This window comes from Calliphora vicina, chromosome 5, assembly GCF_958450345.1.
Source record: "Calliphora vicina chromosome 5, idCalVici1.1, whole genome shotgun sequence".
Classification (NCBI taxonomy): domain Eukaryota; kingdom Metazoa; phylum Arthropoda; class Insecta; order Diptera; family Calliphoridae; genus Calliphora; species Calliphora vicina.
The window spans coordinates 88031088-88049835 of NC_088784.1; the positions used below are offsets into that span (position 1 = coordinate 88031088).

The 18748-nt window shown below is 30.7% G+C and overlaps 1 protein-coding gene across 6 annotated transcripts in view; it reads left to right on the plus strand.

Annotated features, from left to right (window-relative positions):
- Positions 1-18748, plus strand: part of tn (thin) — a 167231-nt gene that overhangs the window by 87469 nt on the left and 61014 nt on the right. For 4 of the 6 annotated variants that reach the window (XM_065511546.1, XM_065511545.1, XM_065511547.1 and 1 more), the window contains 3 exons: positions 4482-4617; positions 15753-15895; positions 15963-17288. In XM_065511546.1, the coding sequence (XP_065367618.1) occupies positions 4482-4617; positions 15753-15895; positions 15963-17288 (1605 nt within the window). The remainder of the gene's footprint in view (positions 1-4481; positions 4618-15752; positions 15896-15962; positions 17289-18748) is intronic. The other 2 variants (XM_065511548.1, XM_065511549.1) reach the window with 1 other exon arrangement.

Here is an 18748-nt window from a genome sequence, read left to right on the forward strand (position 1 = left end):
TTGGGATCTGCTGAAATTTGATTTCAACCAACATTTTTGGTGCAATATGATCTTCTTATGAAGATCCAGATTTTTTGTTTTTTTTATATGAGTAATATTCATGGTCATGATAAATATAATCTCTCTGAACGATTTTAGTCAGCTCTATGTTTTGTAGTGTTCAGTTTAATAATCCAAGTTCCATAAACATCAATATCTTTAAAAGATATATTATATTAAAATATTTACAGTGAAACATTTTTAAAATAACACACATTTGCATTTTATTTACAATGGAGTTTTATAAATAATTTCCAAAAAAGAATTGGTAAATTCTATATTTATGCATATATTTTTCACATTTATAAGAGGAAGTATAATTGTGTGTGTTTCTGGAAATATGCCAATAATGAATATCATTATTTTTTCATAGTACCTACATATTTCTATATATACTGGTTTAAACATACTAGTGAAATACAGAGGAATACGGTCAGAACGAACACACGATGACCGACAATTTTAGTTCTCCACAAAACTACGTATTATAAAAATGCTATAAATTGAAACCAATTAGTAATGATCGTGTGTTAGTTAAAAGAAAAAAATATCTGAAAATAGAATTTATAAATGGCAGAAATATAAGTAAAAACCAATAGATCGACATTTTTTCACCAAAAAAATCGGATTTTTTAAAATTTGTTCACCAAAAAAACGGAATTTTTATCAAAACATATAGATTTTTTAACCAAATTTAAATGTTTTACCAAATATTTTGAATGGACTTGTTATCAAATTTGTTTGTTCATGGATATATTTCCATCATATTGTTACTGTAATTTGTTCCTGACAATAATACATACGATCAAGTACGATCAGTGGGACTACCAAAAAAAGTGATCTCCATATATAAGTTCATTATAACCCTATTCTCCTGTGGAACATTTTAAGTTGGTGTAAGAGTGGGTGTATTTGATGAATGCGCTATATTAAATACATTTTCCGCGTAATGCCAACAAATAAACTTTTTGAAAAGACAACAAATAGCTACTTTAATATTGTTTGTATAATGTTTTAATGGAAAATCTATAGGTACAAAATATTGCGTATCTAAATAATGAAAAATATCTGCCACCATTAAGATATTGAAAATGTCCAGCATTTCCAATGCATTTTAAAATAGATGCATTGCACTGTTTATGAAAATCAGAGACCGCATATAACCTTCTCAATGATTTAATACTAAAAAAATTAAAGATTAAATTATAAATAAATGGTTGTATTCCAAAAATAATAAGTAGGCCACTTATTTTTAGTCTCTGCTTAAAATCTATGTTAATAATACAATAAATATGTTTTATATAAAATGGTTAATAACTGTCTCTGGGGGATATGAGCGTCACCACTAATGGTGACCAATTGGAAGACCGTGAGTCGGCAGCATAGTTGGAAGTGGGCTAGTCTATTATTTTAGGGGTTGCGAGTTTCATTCGAGAGTGCATGTTTTGTCATATATCAATTGGAATTAATTGTAATAAAATAATTAATTTTCTATAAATATAAAATGACATATATTATAATTATATTGAACATTTAAGATACCATTTGTAATCACTTTTTAGAATTTTGCAAATGGCTTTTACAGATGTTTACAAAAATACATTGTTAAGTCGAAACTAACAATTGGACCACTTGTTTTAAAGTACATAGTTTAAACTAGTAATAATTTGTTTTGTCATTTATGAAAGGGAATTAATTGTAATGAATTAATTAATTCTCTAAACATATAAAATGACATATATTAATGCTATATTGAACATTTAAGATACCATTTGCAATCAGATATAAGAATTTTGCAAATGGCTTTTACAGGTGTTTACAAAAAGTTTAAGTTCTAATACAAGTATGACGTCTATACACGTCATGTTACCAGGGGAAGTCCCAAATTAAAAATTTGGCATGTTGCAATATTTGTAAGCTTTGTATCCGTATTTTGTCCGCAACAATGTTTATATACATATCGTTATAAAGAAAACAGATATATTATTGATTTTAACCAATTTTTAAGGGCATTAGCTTCTTTATAATGATTTTATGAAGGAAACAATTTATGACGTGTATACACGTCATGTCCCCCCAGAAACCCTTGTTATGACGTCTATAGACGTCAGTGTCCGTCAAAGGGTTAATATAAATGAGCAATTTAATTGATAAATAAAAAATTGATTCGAGATCGATTCCTGTTTACATGTAAATTAAAAAAATACTCTTTTAAGCCGAAACTAATAAGTCGAATACTTATTTAACCTTCACTTTACCAACACCCACCCGGGTGACCACATCGTTTTTATTGGTTTAATATTTTTTTTTAATTTTGTTTCGATTTAAATGAAATTTGTACACAGAAAAAATTATATTTCAATTCAAACATTTATCACATATTGAACTGGTTTCAATTATTTCATAATAGAATCAAGTATTCATGTGCTCAAAAACAAAATTTTCTGATATTTTCTATTGAATTTTGAGTTTTGAATTTGATAATTTTGACAATTGAATATACAAATTTTCGTTATTGGTTGAAATTTAAATACAAAAATTATTCAATAGATAATTTTCGTAATTGAAAACACAAAAAATAACAAAAATGTGTTTTCAATTACGAAAATTATCTATTCAATAATTTTTGTATTTAAATTTCAACCAATAACGAAAATTTGTATATTCAATTGTCAAAATTATCAAATTCAAAACTCAAAATTCAATAGAAAATATCAGAAAATTTTATTTTTGAGCACATGAATACTTGATTCTATTATGAAATAATTGAAACCAGTTCAATATGTGATAAAGCTAATTTAATAGAAAATATCAGAAAATTTTATTTTTGAGCACATGAATACTTGATTCAATTATAAAATAATTGAAACCAGTTCAATATGAGATATATATTTGAATTGAAACGGTTTAAGAAATAGTTTATTCTGTGTACTCACTGAACAAATTTTAGAGTTCCATAGAATTTAATAGAAACATTTTAAACTTTTTATAAGGTTTTTTAATTTTTTTAAAATTTCGTTCGTCGCATATATTTATAGAAGTGTAGTGTCACCCGGGTGGGTATTGGTAAACCATGTACATACAAAATCTTTGGTAAAGCGAAGGTTAAAGATATTGTTAACCATATATAATAATCATACAGCGGAAACTCTCCTGTCAAAGACCTAACTCAGATATCAGATAACTCTATGACTCTTTATGGTTTAAACCATAGAGTATAGACATATATCGGAAACTCTTCTGTTAAAGACCTAACACAGTTGTCAGAAACCTAAGTGGTGAGAATGTATTTGTAGAAAAAACTATGTGAAAACAAAAACAACACTCGTACGTGTGATTATGGTTTAAACCATAGAGAATAGACATAGAGCGGCAACTCTCCTATTAAAGACCTAACTCAGTTGTCAGAAACCTAAGTGGTGAAAATGTATTAGTAGAAAAAACTATTTGAAAACAAAAACAACTCTCGTATGTGTGATTATTTTGAGTAATTTTATTAAGAATTAATTGATCTTTCAAACTGCATTGTTAGTTTTTTCATTTTCATAAACAATTTAAAAGTTATAAAGTCTCATTTACAAAATTTATGGAAAAATTACGAAAAATTGTAATGTAGGCCACCTTTGTAAGCCAATTCATTGCAAAAACTAAAAATGTTTGCACAGAGAAATAAAGCATGGACATTTTTCTTTTAAACTGTATCCTCAAAAGTAATGAAAATCGTGGGTATTGACAAAGTTATGAAGAAAACTCAAAAAAGGCCGACAAACCCGATTTTTGGCAAAAACTCGACTTGAGCAACCTCTAAACCTCTTCTGAAAAATCAAAAATAAATCTCAAAAATACTTTACCTATAGGGTTTCAAATTATGCTTGAGCCCCAACAAACAATTTTTTTTGGGACACGCTAGGCAACTGAGTTAGGTTTTTGACAGGAATGTTTCTGATCTATGTGCATTTATCGATGGTTTAAACATCTATACTTATATTTTGTTTTGTCATTTATTAATGGAAATTAATTTTAATTTAATAATTAATTTTCTATATATAAAATGACATATATTAAAGCAATATTAAACATTTAAGATACCATTCGCAATAAAATTTTAAAGTTTTGCAAATGGCTTTTACAGATGTTTACAGAAAAACAATTATTTCCCTTTATTGTTAAATTTTCTTACAAAACCAACAATTTAAGTGAATAATAAATGTAATATCTGTTAAAAATTGATTCGGTATCGATTCTTGTTTAAATTACTCAAAATAATCACTCATATGAGTGTTTTTTTGATTTCACATAGTTTTTTTAAAAAAATTCTCATCACATAGGTTTTTAGTAACTGAGTTAGGTTTTTTTTGTGTATTTAGCTTTGCATAATCTCCTTTAAAAACTATAATTTTTGCAGTAAAAACTAATTTCTACTTATCTTTATTTTCTTTAAGGTTAAATGTCCAGAATGTCGTGCCGAACATCGCATACCCTACAATGGCGTTCAGGCATTTCCCACCAACGTAACACTGCAACGTTTTCTCGAATTACACATCGAGATAACGGGTGAATTACCAGATCCAACATCAGGTAAGTTGAAACGAACCATACAAATAAATGTATGTATGTTATCTGCTATTTACTTACTACATACATATATAAAAAGGTGTGAGATTGAGATTGAGTGCACATATTTGAAACAACAATGAACAAATAAATCTATATAAAATGATTATTTTAAGTTTTATTATATTTTCACCTATATATGGTGTATGCATTCTAGCAAGAATGTTTGAGGAAAAAAAAAATTCTTTTCACAATTTTTTTTCTCTCATATTTGATATTGCTAACTTTTCTTCTTTTTTGCCATGATATGCAAACAATACTCTTTCACAAGAATTTTACAATATTCAACAATGTTGCAGACGTATGATGAATATGCTTGATTATGTTCGCATATATGTACAATAGCATGGCCCTCATCCATATTTTCCAAAAAAAATATCATTGATCATGGTAACGCTCTTCATGGACAGTCACCCGAGCTAAATTTTCTGGATGTTATTGCTGAACACAATTTTGCCATAAAACAGTTGTCTATAAGTTGCTTAAATCGATGACTGATTTGCGAAGTAAATTTGGAGGAGTAATTTTTCATCGACCTCAAAAATTCGACACTTGTTTTTGCCTCCATACAAATTAGGGTCCACCTAATATGTATACATTGTATATGTGCTTCAAAACAAGAAATATCTACATTCATACATACTTACTTACATTTGTATGAAATATTAAACGAAAAATATGAATAGCAATTTTTTTTGTTGGCAAAACATTTCTTCCTTACTGGCATATTGAGGTAAAAAATCGTTTTGCATACAGTCGGTCATAAAATTTTATGTACATACATAATTTTCATTTTAAATTACCATGAAAAATTGCATCACTCATTTGTTAAACAAATATATATATATAGATTCTGAATTGTTTCAATTATTCTATTGTTCTGTGCTAATAAATATTTTTAACGGAATTTGTTTTTTCACAAAATCTGTGGTTTTAACGGCAAACTGATAATTTTGTAGGAAATATAGCCTGTCGTTTGCAAAAACCATTTATTAATGAATTTTTAATAAATACACTGTCCAACAGTATTCTTGGAACAGAATAGCGACCCTATAATTCTGAAAGGGCATGTTGAGTAGATTATTTTTGTAGAATAAACTAATAGTCCAGCTGGTGTGAATTTTTTTTTACAGTGGGTCAAAGTTTTTATTTTTTGATCGAAGAGAGGGATTCAGAAGGATACTAACTGAAAAAAATGTTGCAAGTTCATGTCTGAGATAAGTCGTTTTGTCAGAGTTATATTGTGGAATTTTATGGGCATCATTTTTGTGGAAGATCTTAACCCTCTATCTCCTCTATTTAGGGGTCACTTTGACCCTCTTTTCGAGAAAATCCAAAAAATCCTTTCAAAAAATATATTTCAGGATTAAAATATTCTACGGAAATTTTTGCCGGAAAATTTCAGTGGGCGTCACTAAGTATACAAAAGTTGCAAATAAAGCTCTTTAAGCTTTATTAGCAAAATTACACCTCGGGTTTCACATTTTTTAAAAAAATATACAAAAATCCATTTTCTGGCGAGTTATACGAGCTGCTTATTTTTTGAGTTCAAGAATGAATCAATCCAATATCGGATACTCTGTTCCAAAGTGAAACGTATCATAGAGAGAGCATTTTGTATTGATTGAAACAAATAGCAGTCGGACGGAATATTACGGTTTAATGTCTGGCCGCATATTCGGAATGTTTTTCAGTCAATGCTCGCTTCAAGCGAATAAGTTGCTTTCGGTAAAGGTTCCCTGTAATGGTCTGATCAATTATCAACAGCTTATAATAGATAGAACCCTTTTGCTCCCACCATATACAGAGCATTACCTTAGCGCCATGTATATTTGGCTTTGGGTAAGGGATCGTACCCTTTTTGTAGTGGATCCATTTTTCATCACAAGTAATGATTCGGTGCAAAAATAATTATCGTTTATATCGATCAAGCATCATTTCGGACATTTAAAATCGACTTTCAAGGTCTCTTGGCTTCAATTCGTATGGTACCCAATTTCCCTGCTTTTGGATGAATCTTGCTGTTCACAAAGATTTTGAAATTACTGCCTGAGAAGTCCCAATGATTTTGCAAGCTCTTATTGAGTTTGACAACAATCTTCATGTAGTAATGCCTCCAATTCTTGGTGACAGGCCTTTCATTATACCCTGCACCACCATAGTGGGGAGGGTATTATGCGTTTGTGCAGATGTTTGTAACGCCCAAAAATATTAGTCTAACACCCACCTTAAAGTATACCGATCGACTTACAATCTTTTTCCGATTAAACGATGTCCGTCCGTCCGTCTGGTCGGCTGGCTGGCTGGCTGTCCATGTAAACTTTGTGCGCAGAGTACAGGTCGCAATTTTGAAGGTATTTCAATCAAATTTGGTACATATTATTTTTTCTGCCCAAGGACCACGCCTATTGAAACTGGCTAAAATCGGTTCATTATTTCACCTAGCCCCCATACAAATGTCCTTCCGAAATTGGACTTTATCGGTCATAAATGTTTAATTTATATATGTATCTCCACAAATTGCGCTCCAAATAAGTTTTATATATACAAAATTCATGTCACCAAATTTTGTTACGATCGGTCCATAATTAGTCATAGCTCCCATATAGACCCGCTTCTGAAAATCACTTTAATGTGTATAAATCGCTTAAAAATGTTGGTATACTCATAAAATTCAACATAGTAAACTTTTATAGGGACATAAATCACACGACCTAATTTCATGGTGATAGGTCCATAATTGGTCATAGCCCCATATAAGGCTGACTTCCGAAAATCACTCAAAAATATAAATTATTGAAATTTTAAAAGAAAAATGTTTTTGCTCTTTTACTTAGTGTAGGGTATTATATGGTCGGGCTTGACCGACCATACTTTCTTACTTGTTTTTTTTTTTAAATCGCAAAAAATTCAACTTTCTGGCAACATATGGGTTACGAGTCTAAAGAACTGCTCATATTTTGAGGTTAAGAATGAATCAATCCAGTATCGGATACTCTGTTACAAAGTGAAGCGTATCCCAGAGAGCATTTTGTATTGATCGAAGCAAATAGCCTTCGGACGGAATATTTCGATTAGGGAACAAAATCGAAAAAAAAATTAAAGGCTTTTTAAACCACCACACAATTTTGATGTACAATACAAATTTTAAATTCTATTGAGAGTTTTTTTTTTTGAAAAAATGTTTAAGTAAAATTATAAATTTTTTTAGATGTCTCCTCTCCACATAACACTATTCTGTTCAGCAAAGTTGTGTAAAATGTTACGGAGAATATTTTTGTAGAATATTTTAACCCTCTAAATCCCCAAGGCATGGGTCTTTTTTGTCCTTCTTTTAAAAAAGTGAAAAAAATCACCATTAAAACCGGGATTTAAGGGGTTAAAATGTTCTGACAAAAATATTTTATGTGAAATTTTACTATAAATCCCTGAATACATCAAAACGGAAAATTCAACCAGAAAGTCAGAAATAAGACATAACAAAAGAAAGCATAGGGTTAATTTCGCATTTATTAAGGATTTTATTTTAAAGAACATTTTTGGTATATAATGTATTCAGCAAATTTATGTAAAATGTTACTAAGAAAATTTTTATATAACATGTTAACCCTCTAAATCCCCAAGGCATGGGTCTTTTTTGTCCTTCTTTTAAAAAAGAGCAACAAACACCATTAAAACAGGGATTTAAGGGGTTAAAATGTTCCGCAAAAATATTATCCGTGAAATTTTACTATAAGTCCCTAAATACACCAAAACGGAAAATTCAACCAGAAAGTCAGAAATAAGGCTTTGTCGCAAAGACACATGTAGTAGAAACAAAATAAGATATCGGTCATAAGAATCGATTGATTCTTTTCAAATTTATTCACAATTAAGTGAATTCGTTCATTTTCCCAAAAATTTAGAATTTTGCTAATTTTTCAGTTTTTGTAAAAATTTTGCTACTAAATAATTACTTCTGCAATTGAGTGCAAAAGAATCGAAATGTGTATGTAATTGTCGTTGTAATGAGATTTAAATGACAAAAATTGGTTAAAAAATGTTAAAGTTATTAAAAGTCAGTTTTTGAATTCCTGTGGCTTATCTAGTTACTGCTGTAAGACCTTTATATGTAAAAGAAATATGAAATAAATTCATTCAAGCCATTTCGATTTTATTTGAAAATAAAATATGAAACAAAATTATACTACTTATGTAGGAAATTATTTATAAATGTTATAAATAAAACTGATTCATAATAGCAACTGAATTTGTTGCAAATCGAATGTAAAATTCGGTTACTAAGGCAGAATCATTCGATTGAATCAGATTTCTCTGTGTGTGTAATAATATTTCTTCCTGAAATTTTATTCAGGAAAAAATGTATTATTACAATATAAATAGTATCTATACATTTTTTAAATGCTTTAGAATTTTTCAAATACCCCATTCCATTACATATGTATATAAAACTATAAAGTGTATGAATACTTTAAAACAAACTGTTTTTAAATATTTTGTAGTTGCAATTATTGAATAGAATGGTTGAGTACAACCACTGTTCGGTAACTGCTATAGCTGCATGTAGTCAGTACTGTAGTAACAGTGCACAATGGAGTGAAAGGGAAATAAATCTGCAATTTCTAAACAATTAATAGATTTTTATAAAACTACATTGCTTCAGTTGATACTTATATGTTCAAAGTTATAAAACCAAAAATGCAATACGTATATTACAATAAGGATCCTCATGTAAACGCTTAAATGCCGCGCAAACTGTGTAATCTGTGCATTTTTACACTCTCGCAAATCAACTATCAAAAAATGCATGGAAATTAGTTTGCACAACTCCGATATATTTGCGCGACAATTTAGACTCGCAAACTTGAATTTATTGTGCATTTGATGAATCAGCTGCTTTTGTTTATTTTTACTTATAAGAAATAAAAATTAAATAAAATATAAAAATTTTGTGCATTTGAAAATTGTGTAACTTTGGAACAGAATGATTGGATTAAATGGAATTGTGTATGAAAACATGAACCAACAGCTAGAACATAAACAAAATCTTCCAAACTACGTATACCATCGTTTGTTCCAGAGATTTAATTTTCATTCAACATTTCTAGAATTTAAATTTATACAATTTGAAATACTTTTTTTAAAGCATTTGTTGAATTTATTTTTATTTGACATTTTTATCAAAAAATGTGGGTCATGAAACACGTCGCGCAAATTTGCACAAATTTGGTGATAGCAAAACGCTAATCTTTTCGGATTAATATGAATTTTTTATAGATCTCATCTAGTTGATGTTTTTTATAATGTTCAAATCGAATCAATAACATAATATTGATATCGTTTGCAGTTTGTATAGCCGACCTATATAGGATCCTATGTAAAGACTTAAACACTACTATACCTCTGCTATAGCAATGCTTTGGAAATGTTTTTGGAAATCTCCCACTGTGCACTATTCGACAACTACTAATCATAGATTGCTGCAACTAGTCAGTGTAGTAACAGCAGTAAGAGCCCAGCATGTGGTATAAAGTATTCTTATAATGTATATAGAAATAATATTTGTAAATTCACTTTTCCACTAGATTGCATCGGAAGTATGTAAGTGGATATAAGTAGAATATTTCGATTTGGTAATGCATCTAACTACAATGTATACTACTTATACATTACACAGGTCTACAATGATTTTGATGCCGGCAAAACTAACACTGATTTTAAGTATATTCGATATCATGATTCTAACTGTATACTTAGTTTTTTCAATGCTAAATACGTGTTGTTTTCAAAAAATTGCTGGAGTAAAAAAACGAAAATGGACGATTTTACAAACATATTATTAAATGATTCAATAAATTCCTATTATCCAAAACCTAATCATAGTTTTGTGTTCGAAGGACCAAATCCGGTTCGAGGGACCAAATGTTGAAAAGAGGAAAGCTTTCTTTGGGAAAATGAACGATTTTACAAACATATTATTGAATGATCCAATAAATTCCTGTTATCCAAAACCTAATCATAGTTCTGTGTTCGAAGGACCAAATCCGGTTCGAAGGACCAAATGTTTAATTGAGAAAAGGAACGATTTCGTTGGGAATCTGGATGGATTATGGCTTATTACTCTCAGAGCCAATGATAAACAAAATAATTATTTTGTTTTGTTTATCTCGGGAACAAAATCCCAATTGACAATGCAATAAATGATAAAAATAAATAAAAAATGCATAGAATTAGAATTAGGTTTTAGATAATAGGAATTGGATTCAAGTAGAATATGTTACCTTAAGGTTTTAATGGCGAAACAACAAGAAGGAAAAATTATTAGGGTTGACAGATGATTTTGGGCATTATAACGGAAAGAGATAGCCTGATTTTCATAACATTCAGCCTTTATATAGATTAAAGCAAAGGAGGAAAACTTTGCTCATCTCTGAAAGGTCAATGTTTCTTATCAAGACATACTATGAAAAAGTATGTTCATCGGAAAAATCTTCCACCATCTCTGTGTGCGACATATCTGATAGATGTTGATTCATATGAGATGGTACGTCCTCAGAGAACATTTGCCTTTTTTTCATACCATTTCTTTATTTGTTGACCAGTGTTATTTTTGGTTTTTAATTTTTTACATTTCAAATTTATACATAGCTACTTTACATTAGGAGTGTGCCATTTATAAGGAGCCACATATACAAACATCCAATGTTTTTTGGCTGTAATTAAAAAAAAAAAATGAAAAACTTTGATTCTTATTGTGGATTATTTTTATTTGGTCTTTTAATTTTTTTTACATCAAGTCGAGAATATAATGTCATGTAAATGCCCGCCGCCACAGTTGATTGTCATTTGAGCCCTTTTTATGGCATTTTCCATCACTTTGGCCAAAACTTCCGGCGATAGGTCCTCACATTCTTGACAGATATTGTCTTTAAGAGCAGAAAGAGTCTGAGGCTTGTTGACATAAACCCGGGACTTCAAAAAGCCCCACAAAAAGAAGTCTGGAGCGGTCAAATCAGGCGATCTTGCTGGCCAGTGCAAATCGCCAAAACGGGAGATTAGGCGCCCGGGAAATGCATCCTTCAGCATATCGGTTGTGACACGCAGTGTGTGCCGTTGCACCGTCCTGATGGAACCACATGTTTTCCAATCCCAATTCATCAAGTTGCGGCAAAAAGAACTCGTTGATCATTGCTCTATAGCGCTCACAATTCACAGTAACCGTTTGGCCCGCGACGTCTTCGAAGAAAAAAGGTCCGATGACTCCTCCAGCGAAAACAGCACACCATACAGTGACTTTGAGCGGGTGTAATGGCTCTTCGTAGGTTACACGCGGATTTTCAGTGCCCCAGAAGCGTAAATTTTGCTTATTTACGTACCCGCTAAGATGGAAATGGGCCATATCTCTCATGATTATTTTTGATGAAAAATCATCAATCGTCACCGACCGATTATTGGTCAAATAAATAGTCAGCAATATTCCGCGTTATGGAGCAGTGTAGCGTAACATTGTTTATTAACGTGTATTTCGCATGTGTTTACTACACAAATGTCAAAACAGAACTGACATTAGGGGCCAATCACAAAATTTATAGCATTTTCTGATAGGAGGATTACTTTGCGCCACCTTGTATTTGTAGAAGATTTTGTCTTTCCACCTCTTTATTGGAAAACATTACAGTTAACATTTTTATATAATGTTTCGAAACTGTGTGACATAACTTCATTGACAATTTATTCCTGCCTATTATATTTATGTGTATTAGTATATTTCAAGCACGGATCCGCGCCAACCATTTGGGGTGGGGGGAAATAAAATTTATAAAAAAATGTTAAAAATATTTCATAGTCCTTTGCAACGACGCACAGTACTCTGTTCTATAGACAAAAGTCGAAAATAAATGTTTCTTCCAAATTTTAATAAGATATATATAATTTGAAAACTAAGAAAACAACTAATATACGTATCCAAAAATTATTTTGATATGACCATATTTATTATTGAGAGAAGGCTCTAAAGTCAGAAAATTTTTCAGGGAAACGAAAGTGCTTTTGAAGATAGATTTGCAAAAAATATTATAAAAATTTAGGTTTTTAAAAAAATGTTTTTTGGTTTAATATTTTAAATAACTATGTATACGTTCAATTACCAAAAAACAATTTGTTGTGAAATTTCACTCCTAGAATGTTTTTACATAGCTTTAAAAAATGCATATAAAAAATTAAAAAATATCTCACTTTGGTGGAAAATATAAACAAAGTGTGTAAAATGTAGTATTTTTTTTGTTATTGCTTTTTATAGTTAACACATTTATTTATTAAAAATAAAAATAAAATTAACGGAATTTTTGCCGCATCTTTGAAATAAATTATTTTTAAAAATGCTTATTATGGTTAATTTTAGTATATAATGTTAATTATATCCCAAATTGAAAATGAAATTAAATCATTTAAATTGTAATATCAATTGTACAAATTATGTATTTCAAATTTTGAATAAATTTTCTTAAAAAATTTGTCCTGTTTTTTTATTTTCAATAATTGGTTCATTGGAGTTGCTAAGTATTATTTGTAATATTTATGGTTTTTGTCACTTAAAAAAAATATTCTATAGTTTTGGAATTTTGTTATAATTGTTCTCGATATTAATATTGATTTTTGAATAATAAGTGAGGATGTTGTTTGACAACATTTTAGTAAAATTAGTGTATTGAAGATCGTTGAACTTCTTACAAAATATTTTTTTTATCAATATGGTTGTTTTAAAACATTTAGACTTGACTGATTGCTGGTTTCAGTATCTTCAAGTAAAAGAATAATAAAAATATATAAATTTGTAATAGAAAAAATTGGTAATGTACAGTAGTCCAAGAAAGTCTACATACAGTAAAAATTATTGTGTTACTTTAATTTAAAGCAGTTTTTTAGTTTTTTTATGAGATATACATATAGTAATACATGTCTTATGTCGATTTTAGCAAAAAAACAATTCAAATAACGCCCAAAAGTTCATCGTTATTAGAGTTATTGGTTCTGAGTAAAATAACGAAAAATTTATTCTCGGTCATGCCTACTTTTGGGTGGGCGGGGCTATTATGTTTCATAATATTTTGAACATTAAAGCTAAACCCGAATTAAGTGATGTTGTTTTAATTTTTTTTTATGTGAATTTATGTTTTAAACAAATATATTTCATTACTTTTAACTTACAAATGCAGCTTTCAACGAAAGAAATTTAATTTGAATTCCTGTATGTAGACTTTATTGAAAAAGTAAACTTTTTTAATACGCGTATAACTAAATTCAGTAAACAGTGCTATTATAAATGTCATTAATAAAATTAAAAACAATCCTTAATTATAAATTAAGAAATAAAAATCACTGAATATGAATTTTTAATTTACCGTTTTTAGAATTAGCAAATTTGAGACTAATTTGAGAAAATTATATAAATTAAGTGAATTATCTCAAGAATATTCAAAAAATAGTATTTCGAATTTTATATAAATTAGGCTTATATGGAAGTAAAAGGAGTTCTTGTCTTTAAGGTTAAATTTGTCATACAATGAAACACCTTAATTCTAGAGAAAACTGAAAATGTGTGAGACATTTTAATCAATATTTTAGCTAAAACGTAATTTTTAATATTCAGGATATATGGCAGGTAGGCAAGTCCTTCATCCGAATTTGCTGAAAATTTGTATTTTATTTAGCAATGCAAAAGGGTATTAGTGTACCAAATTTCATATCTCTACGAAAGCTCCTTCTACTTTTGTCCATTCGTTATATGGGGACAAAGCACTGTGCGACGTATATAAATAAGGTCATACCAAGTTGGACCTACAGGGAATCAAAATCGGGAACGATATTTTTTGATATGAATTTTTTTTAATAAAAAAAAATTTTTTGGTCTTACATTTTGTTTTCACAAATAAATTAAAAAAAAAATTTTAAAAAAAAAAATTAAAAAAAAACAATTATGAAAAAAATTAAAAAGGCAATTTTGAAAAAAAAAAATAATTTTGCTTAACTAAAAATATTTAAAATTTGCATTTTAAAATGTAATATGGTAAAGGGTATATAAGATTCGGCACAACCGAATATAGCTCTCTTTATATTAAAACTTTTTGGTTGTGGGGGGGTTGGAATTTAATTTTTCCCCCTGGTATAGATGTATCGATATATTAATACGTACACGTGTGTACGCAATAGTTTTGTCAATCGAGATTTTTTTAATCGAATAAAAGTTTATATTTTTTTATTATTGATATAAAATTTATTCGATTAATCGAATAATCGTTCATTCTAAATTGAAAAATGTTATTCATTTGAATGAAAAATATATGCTTTCCTCGACTATTGAAATGACAACCCTAATCAGCATTCATTTTTGGATCAACTACTAAACATGAAAATTGTTTAAAAACACAGTACGCAGTTTTTTATATTGATAGTTGTTTTAAATGTAAAATAACATAAGCAATGAAATCAAATATGTGCAAAAATAACAAATATCTTCAATCTAGGAAGAAATTTTAAATCCTATAAAACTAATTTTGTAATATTATTACAAGTACAAAAACAAGTAAGAGTGATATATTCGGCTGTGCTGAATCTTATATATTTTTCACCAAGTATACGTGATGTAGATGTAGAAATGTAGAAAATCTCTTTCATTAAGGGCTTCCTGGCTTTAAATATAAATAAAACAAGTGGGTGTTTTATTTATATTTGCAAGGCCGCGATTACGCTGGTCGAACTGTCGAATTTTCCATGACTCTGGCTGATGTTGACCGATGGCATGGGCTATCTTGATATTGAGGGCGGTTGTGTGACTTAATCGCATAGACATGCGACATAAGAAAATCCCACAAAGAAAATTTTAACGGGGTCAAATCGCACGATCTCGATGGTCAGTTACATCTCCTCCACTTGATTTGACCATGCCCTCAAATCGCAATTCATGTAAACAACAGTGTTTCTTTTACCAAAAGTATATGTATATTTCCGCTCTCAGTCTCACACTTTTGCAAACTTTATTAGAAAATCTACTATTTACATCTCTTTTTAATTTTCTTTCCTGTTCATATTTTATTTTCTAGGACAAATAATGGAACGTTGTGGTGTTTGCTCCGAAAAAGCCTACCTACAGCCTTGTGCACATTGTGAAAAGAAAATCTGCGATGACTGCAAAAGTGCTCATATGGACATTTTGCGACGTGAAATCACACGTTTCAATTCACAGGTAATTTTGACAACGAAACCAAAACTAAATTTAGACTCAATATAATAAACTTGTTTCTCCTATATAGATTCGTCGCAGTTTACATCGTTTACAAGACTCATTGGCTTTAATCGAAAAGAACATGGTCAGTTTACAAACAAATTGCATTAGTACCTCGGAGGAAATCGATGAAATATATCGTCGCATCACCAAGGCCATTAAGGATCGTGCCGATCAATTGAAGGGAGAAATCGATCGCTACCTCACCACCGAATCGCGCAACTTGAATACGCTCAAAGAGAATCTTGATACTGAGATCAGTAATATCAATAGTAATTGTGATATTGCTGACAAGTACATGAATGAGACAGTTGAATGGGACGATTGTGAACTGATGGATACGAAGGAGATCTTCCTGAAGACAGTGGAATTTTTGAGACACTTTGAGTATGAAAATTCCGATTATAGCCGTCGTGTACGTTTCTTGGTCTCAATTGATCCCAATCAATTGGTCATGAATTTGGCCACATTTGGTGATTTGAATATAACACCCCATTCAACTACCGGCTCGGCCAGTAGCTCTCACTTGGCACCACCCTCATCATTACAACCCGGTTTAATGCGTTCAAAGAGTGACCATCGCCTGGCGACCCAATTTCGCCAGCAAGAGGAACGTATTGGTTATAATGATGAGCCAGTGCTGGGTGGTCGCCGTTTTGGTGAGCGTCCAGTGCGTGTTAAAAACGATCGCTATGACGATAGCAGTTCCAGCCGCTATGGCCGTAGTGGTGGTGGCGGAGGTGGTGATTACAACGATTATGACAATGATTATGATAATGATCAATCGACACGTTCGGGTAAATCACGTTTCCGTTCAAGATTCGTGCGTTCGCATCAAAACGAAGACTCCGACAACGAACAGCAACAGCTGCAACGCCAGCAAGAGGAGAAGAAACAAAAGGATAAAGTACGTGATGGCGAAGATGCTTCACGTGGCCAGCTTAGTGGCATTATACGTTTGAGTGATTGTGCCCGCGTTGTACAACGTCTAGCTGACATTGGCAAAGAGAAGAAAGAAAAGAAGGTCGATACAGCGGCTCAAGCAGCCGTTCAAGCCGCCATACAAGCTCAAAAAGCTTCAATGCAAAGACCCAAACAACCGCCAGCAGCAGCTCAGAGACAAGTATCCGAAGATGATGAGATCAGTCGGATCAAACGTCAAAATAAGAATGCGCCCAGTTCATCAACGTCAGCCGCATCCAGTCCGGCAGCCGCAGACACAGGAGATAGGCCAACAGCTGATCGTGTGAGTGCTTTAAAACGTAATAGTGTTGCCCCTGGTGGTAATAGTGAAGAGAGTGAGAATAGTTCTCATAATGCCTCGCCAGTGCGTAGGACTCCACCCAGGATAGAGGTGAGTGTGGTTGAAACAAATGAAGAAGAAAACAATCCTAGCGGTAGTAATAGTGGTCACAATAATAACAATAGTAGAGTAGAAGTAGTGGAAGAGGAGGAGGAGGAAGATGAGGACGATGAAGATGAGGAAGATGATGATGAAGAAGAGACAGATTCTGAAGAGGAGGAAGATGAAGAACAGGTCGTTGGGACCACCACTGAAAGAAGTAATAGTAATTCAGAACAACATCAAAATGATCACATTAGTATAGAACAGCCGACAAATACAGAAAATGTTTCCGGAGAAGAAGAAGAAACTGAAACAGAAACTGAGACCGAAGAAGAAACAGAGACAGAGGAAGAAGAATCCGAAGAAGAGGAAGACGAATCAGAAAAATCAGAAGTTGAGGAAAATGTTGAAAGAATTGAGGAGGATATCGTAAATAACAATATAGAGTCTGTAGAAAACAATACAGCAGAAGTAATAGAAACTGATGTTAGTGTAGTTTCATCCGTAAAGGATGAAAATGAGAATGACAGTAATGAAAATACCTCGACAGAGCTTAAGCCAGAAAACATAGTAGTAGATGACACTCAATCAACCGAAAACGATGACGATGAAACAGAAGAAGAAGAAGTGATAGAAGTTACTGAGACTGAGGAAGAAGAAACTGAAGAAGAAGTAACTGACGAAGATTAATGTGAAAATATAGTGTTGTAGTTTTAAGCGCGTTTCTTATTTATCTATTGATTTTGTGGGAATTGTGAAGAGTTTGTTTCAAGAGTGCTTAAAAGTATTTCTTGAAATAATTCAGTCCATAGTTAAACAAAGTATTTCTTGTGTGATATTTCAAAATAATTGTAAAGTTAACGAAGTTCCTCTTCTTCATCATCAACTTAACTAAAAGAATATTCTGAAATCAAATCACCCCAACTATCTCAACTTCCCCAGATTTCTCCCTCCCCCTCTCTTTTTGGAGTACATATTTATATATAAGAGTTTTTATCTTTCTTAACTCATTTATAATAAAATACTTTGACTCTGACAATCATTTTTCTCTATTCATTTTCATTTCGATTGTCATTGTCAAAAAATTTTAATATAAATGAGTGTGAATAAAATGGTAACGAAAATCTAATTTGAAAAAAAAATACTACTACTACTACTTAATTTCCTTTGGGATACATATCAAACTATATAATTTTTGTATTTTTGCTAACCTTTTTTTCTTATTTATATTTAATTTAATAGTTTATTTTGTATTGTCCTCTTCTTTGTTTCGATTCACATCTATCCCCCTGTTTGGAGTTTAAATAATATTATTATTTTTTTTTTCTTATTAATTTACAAAATTTTCTTTATGTTAACAACAATTTGTTTTAATCTTTTATAAGAACCAAACCAACTAAAACTAAAAAAACCAAAAAAACAGAAAAGAAAATAACAAATAACCTTTAACTTGTATACCTGAGATTTTA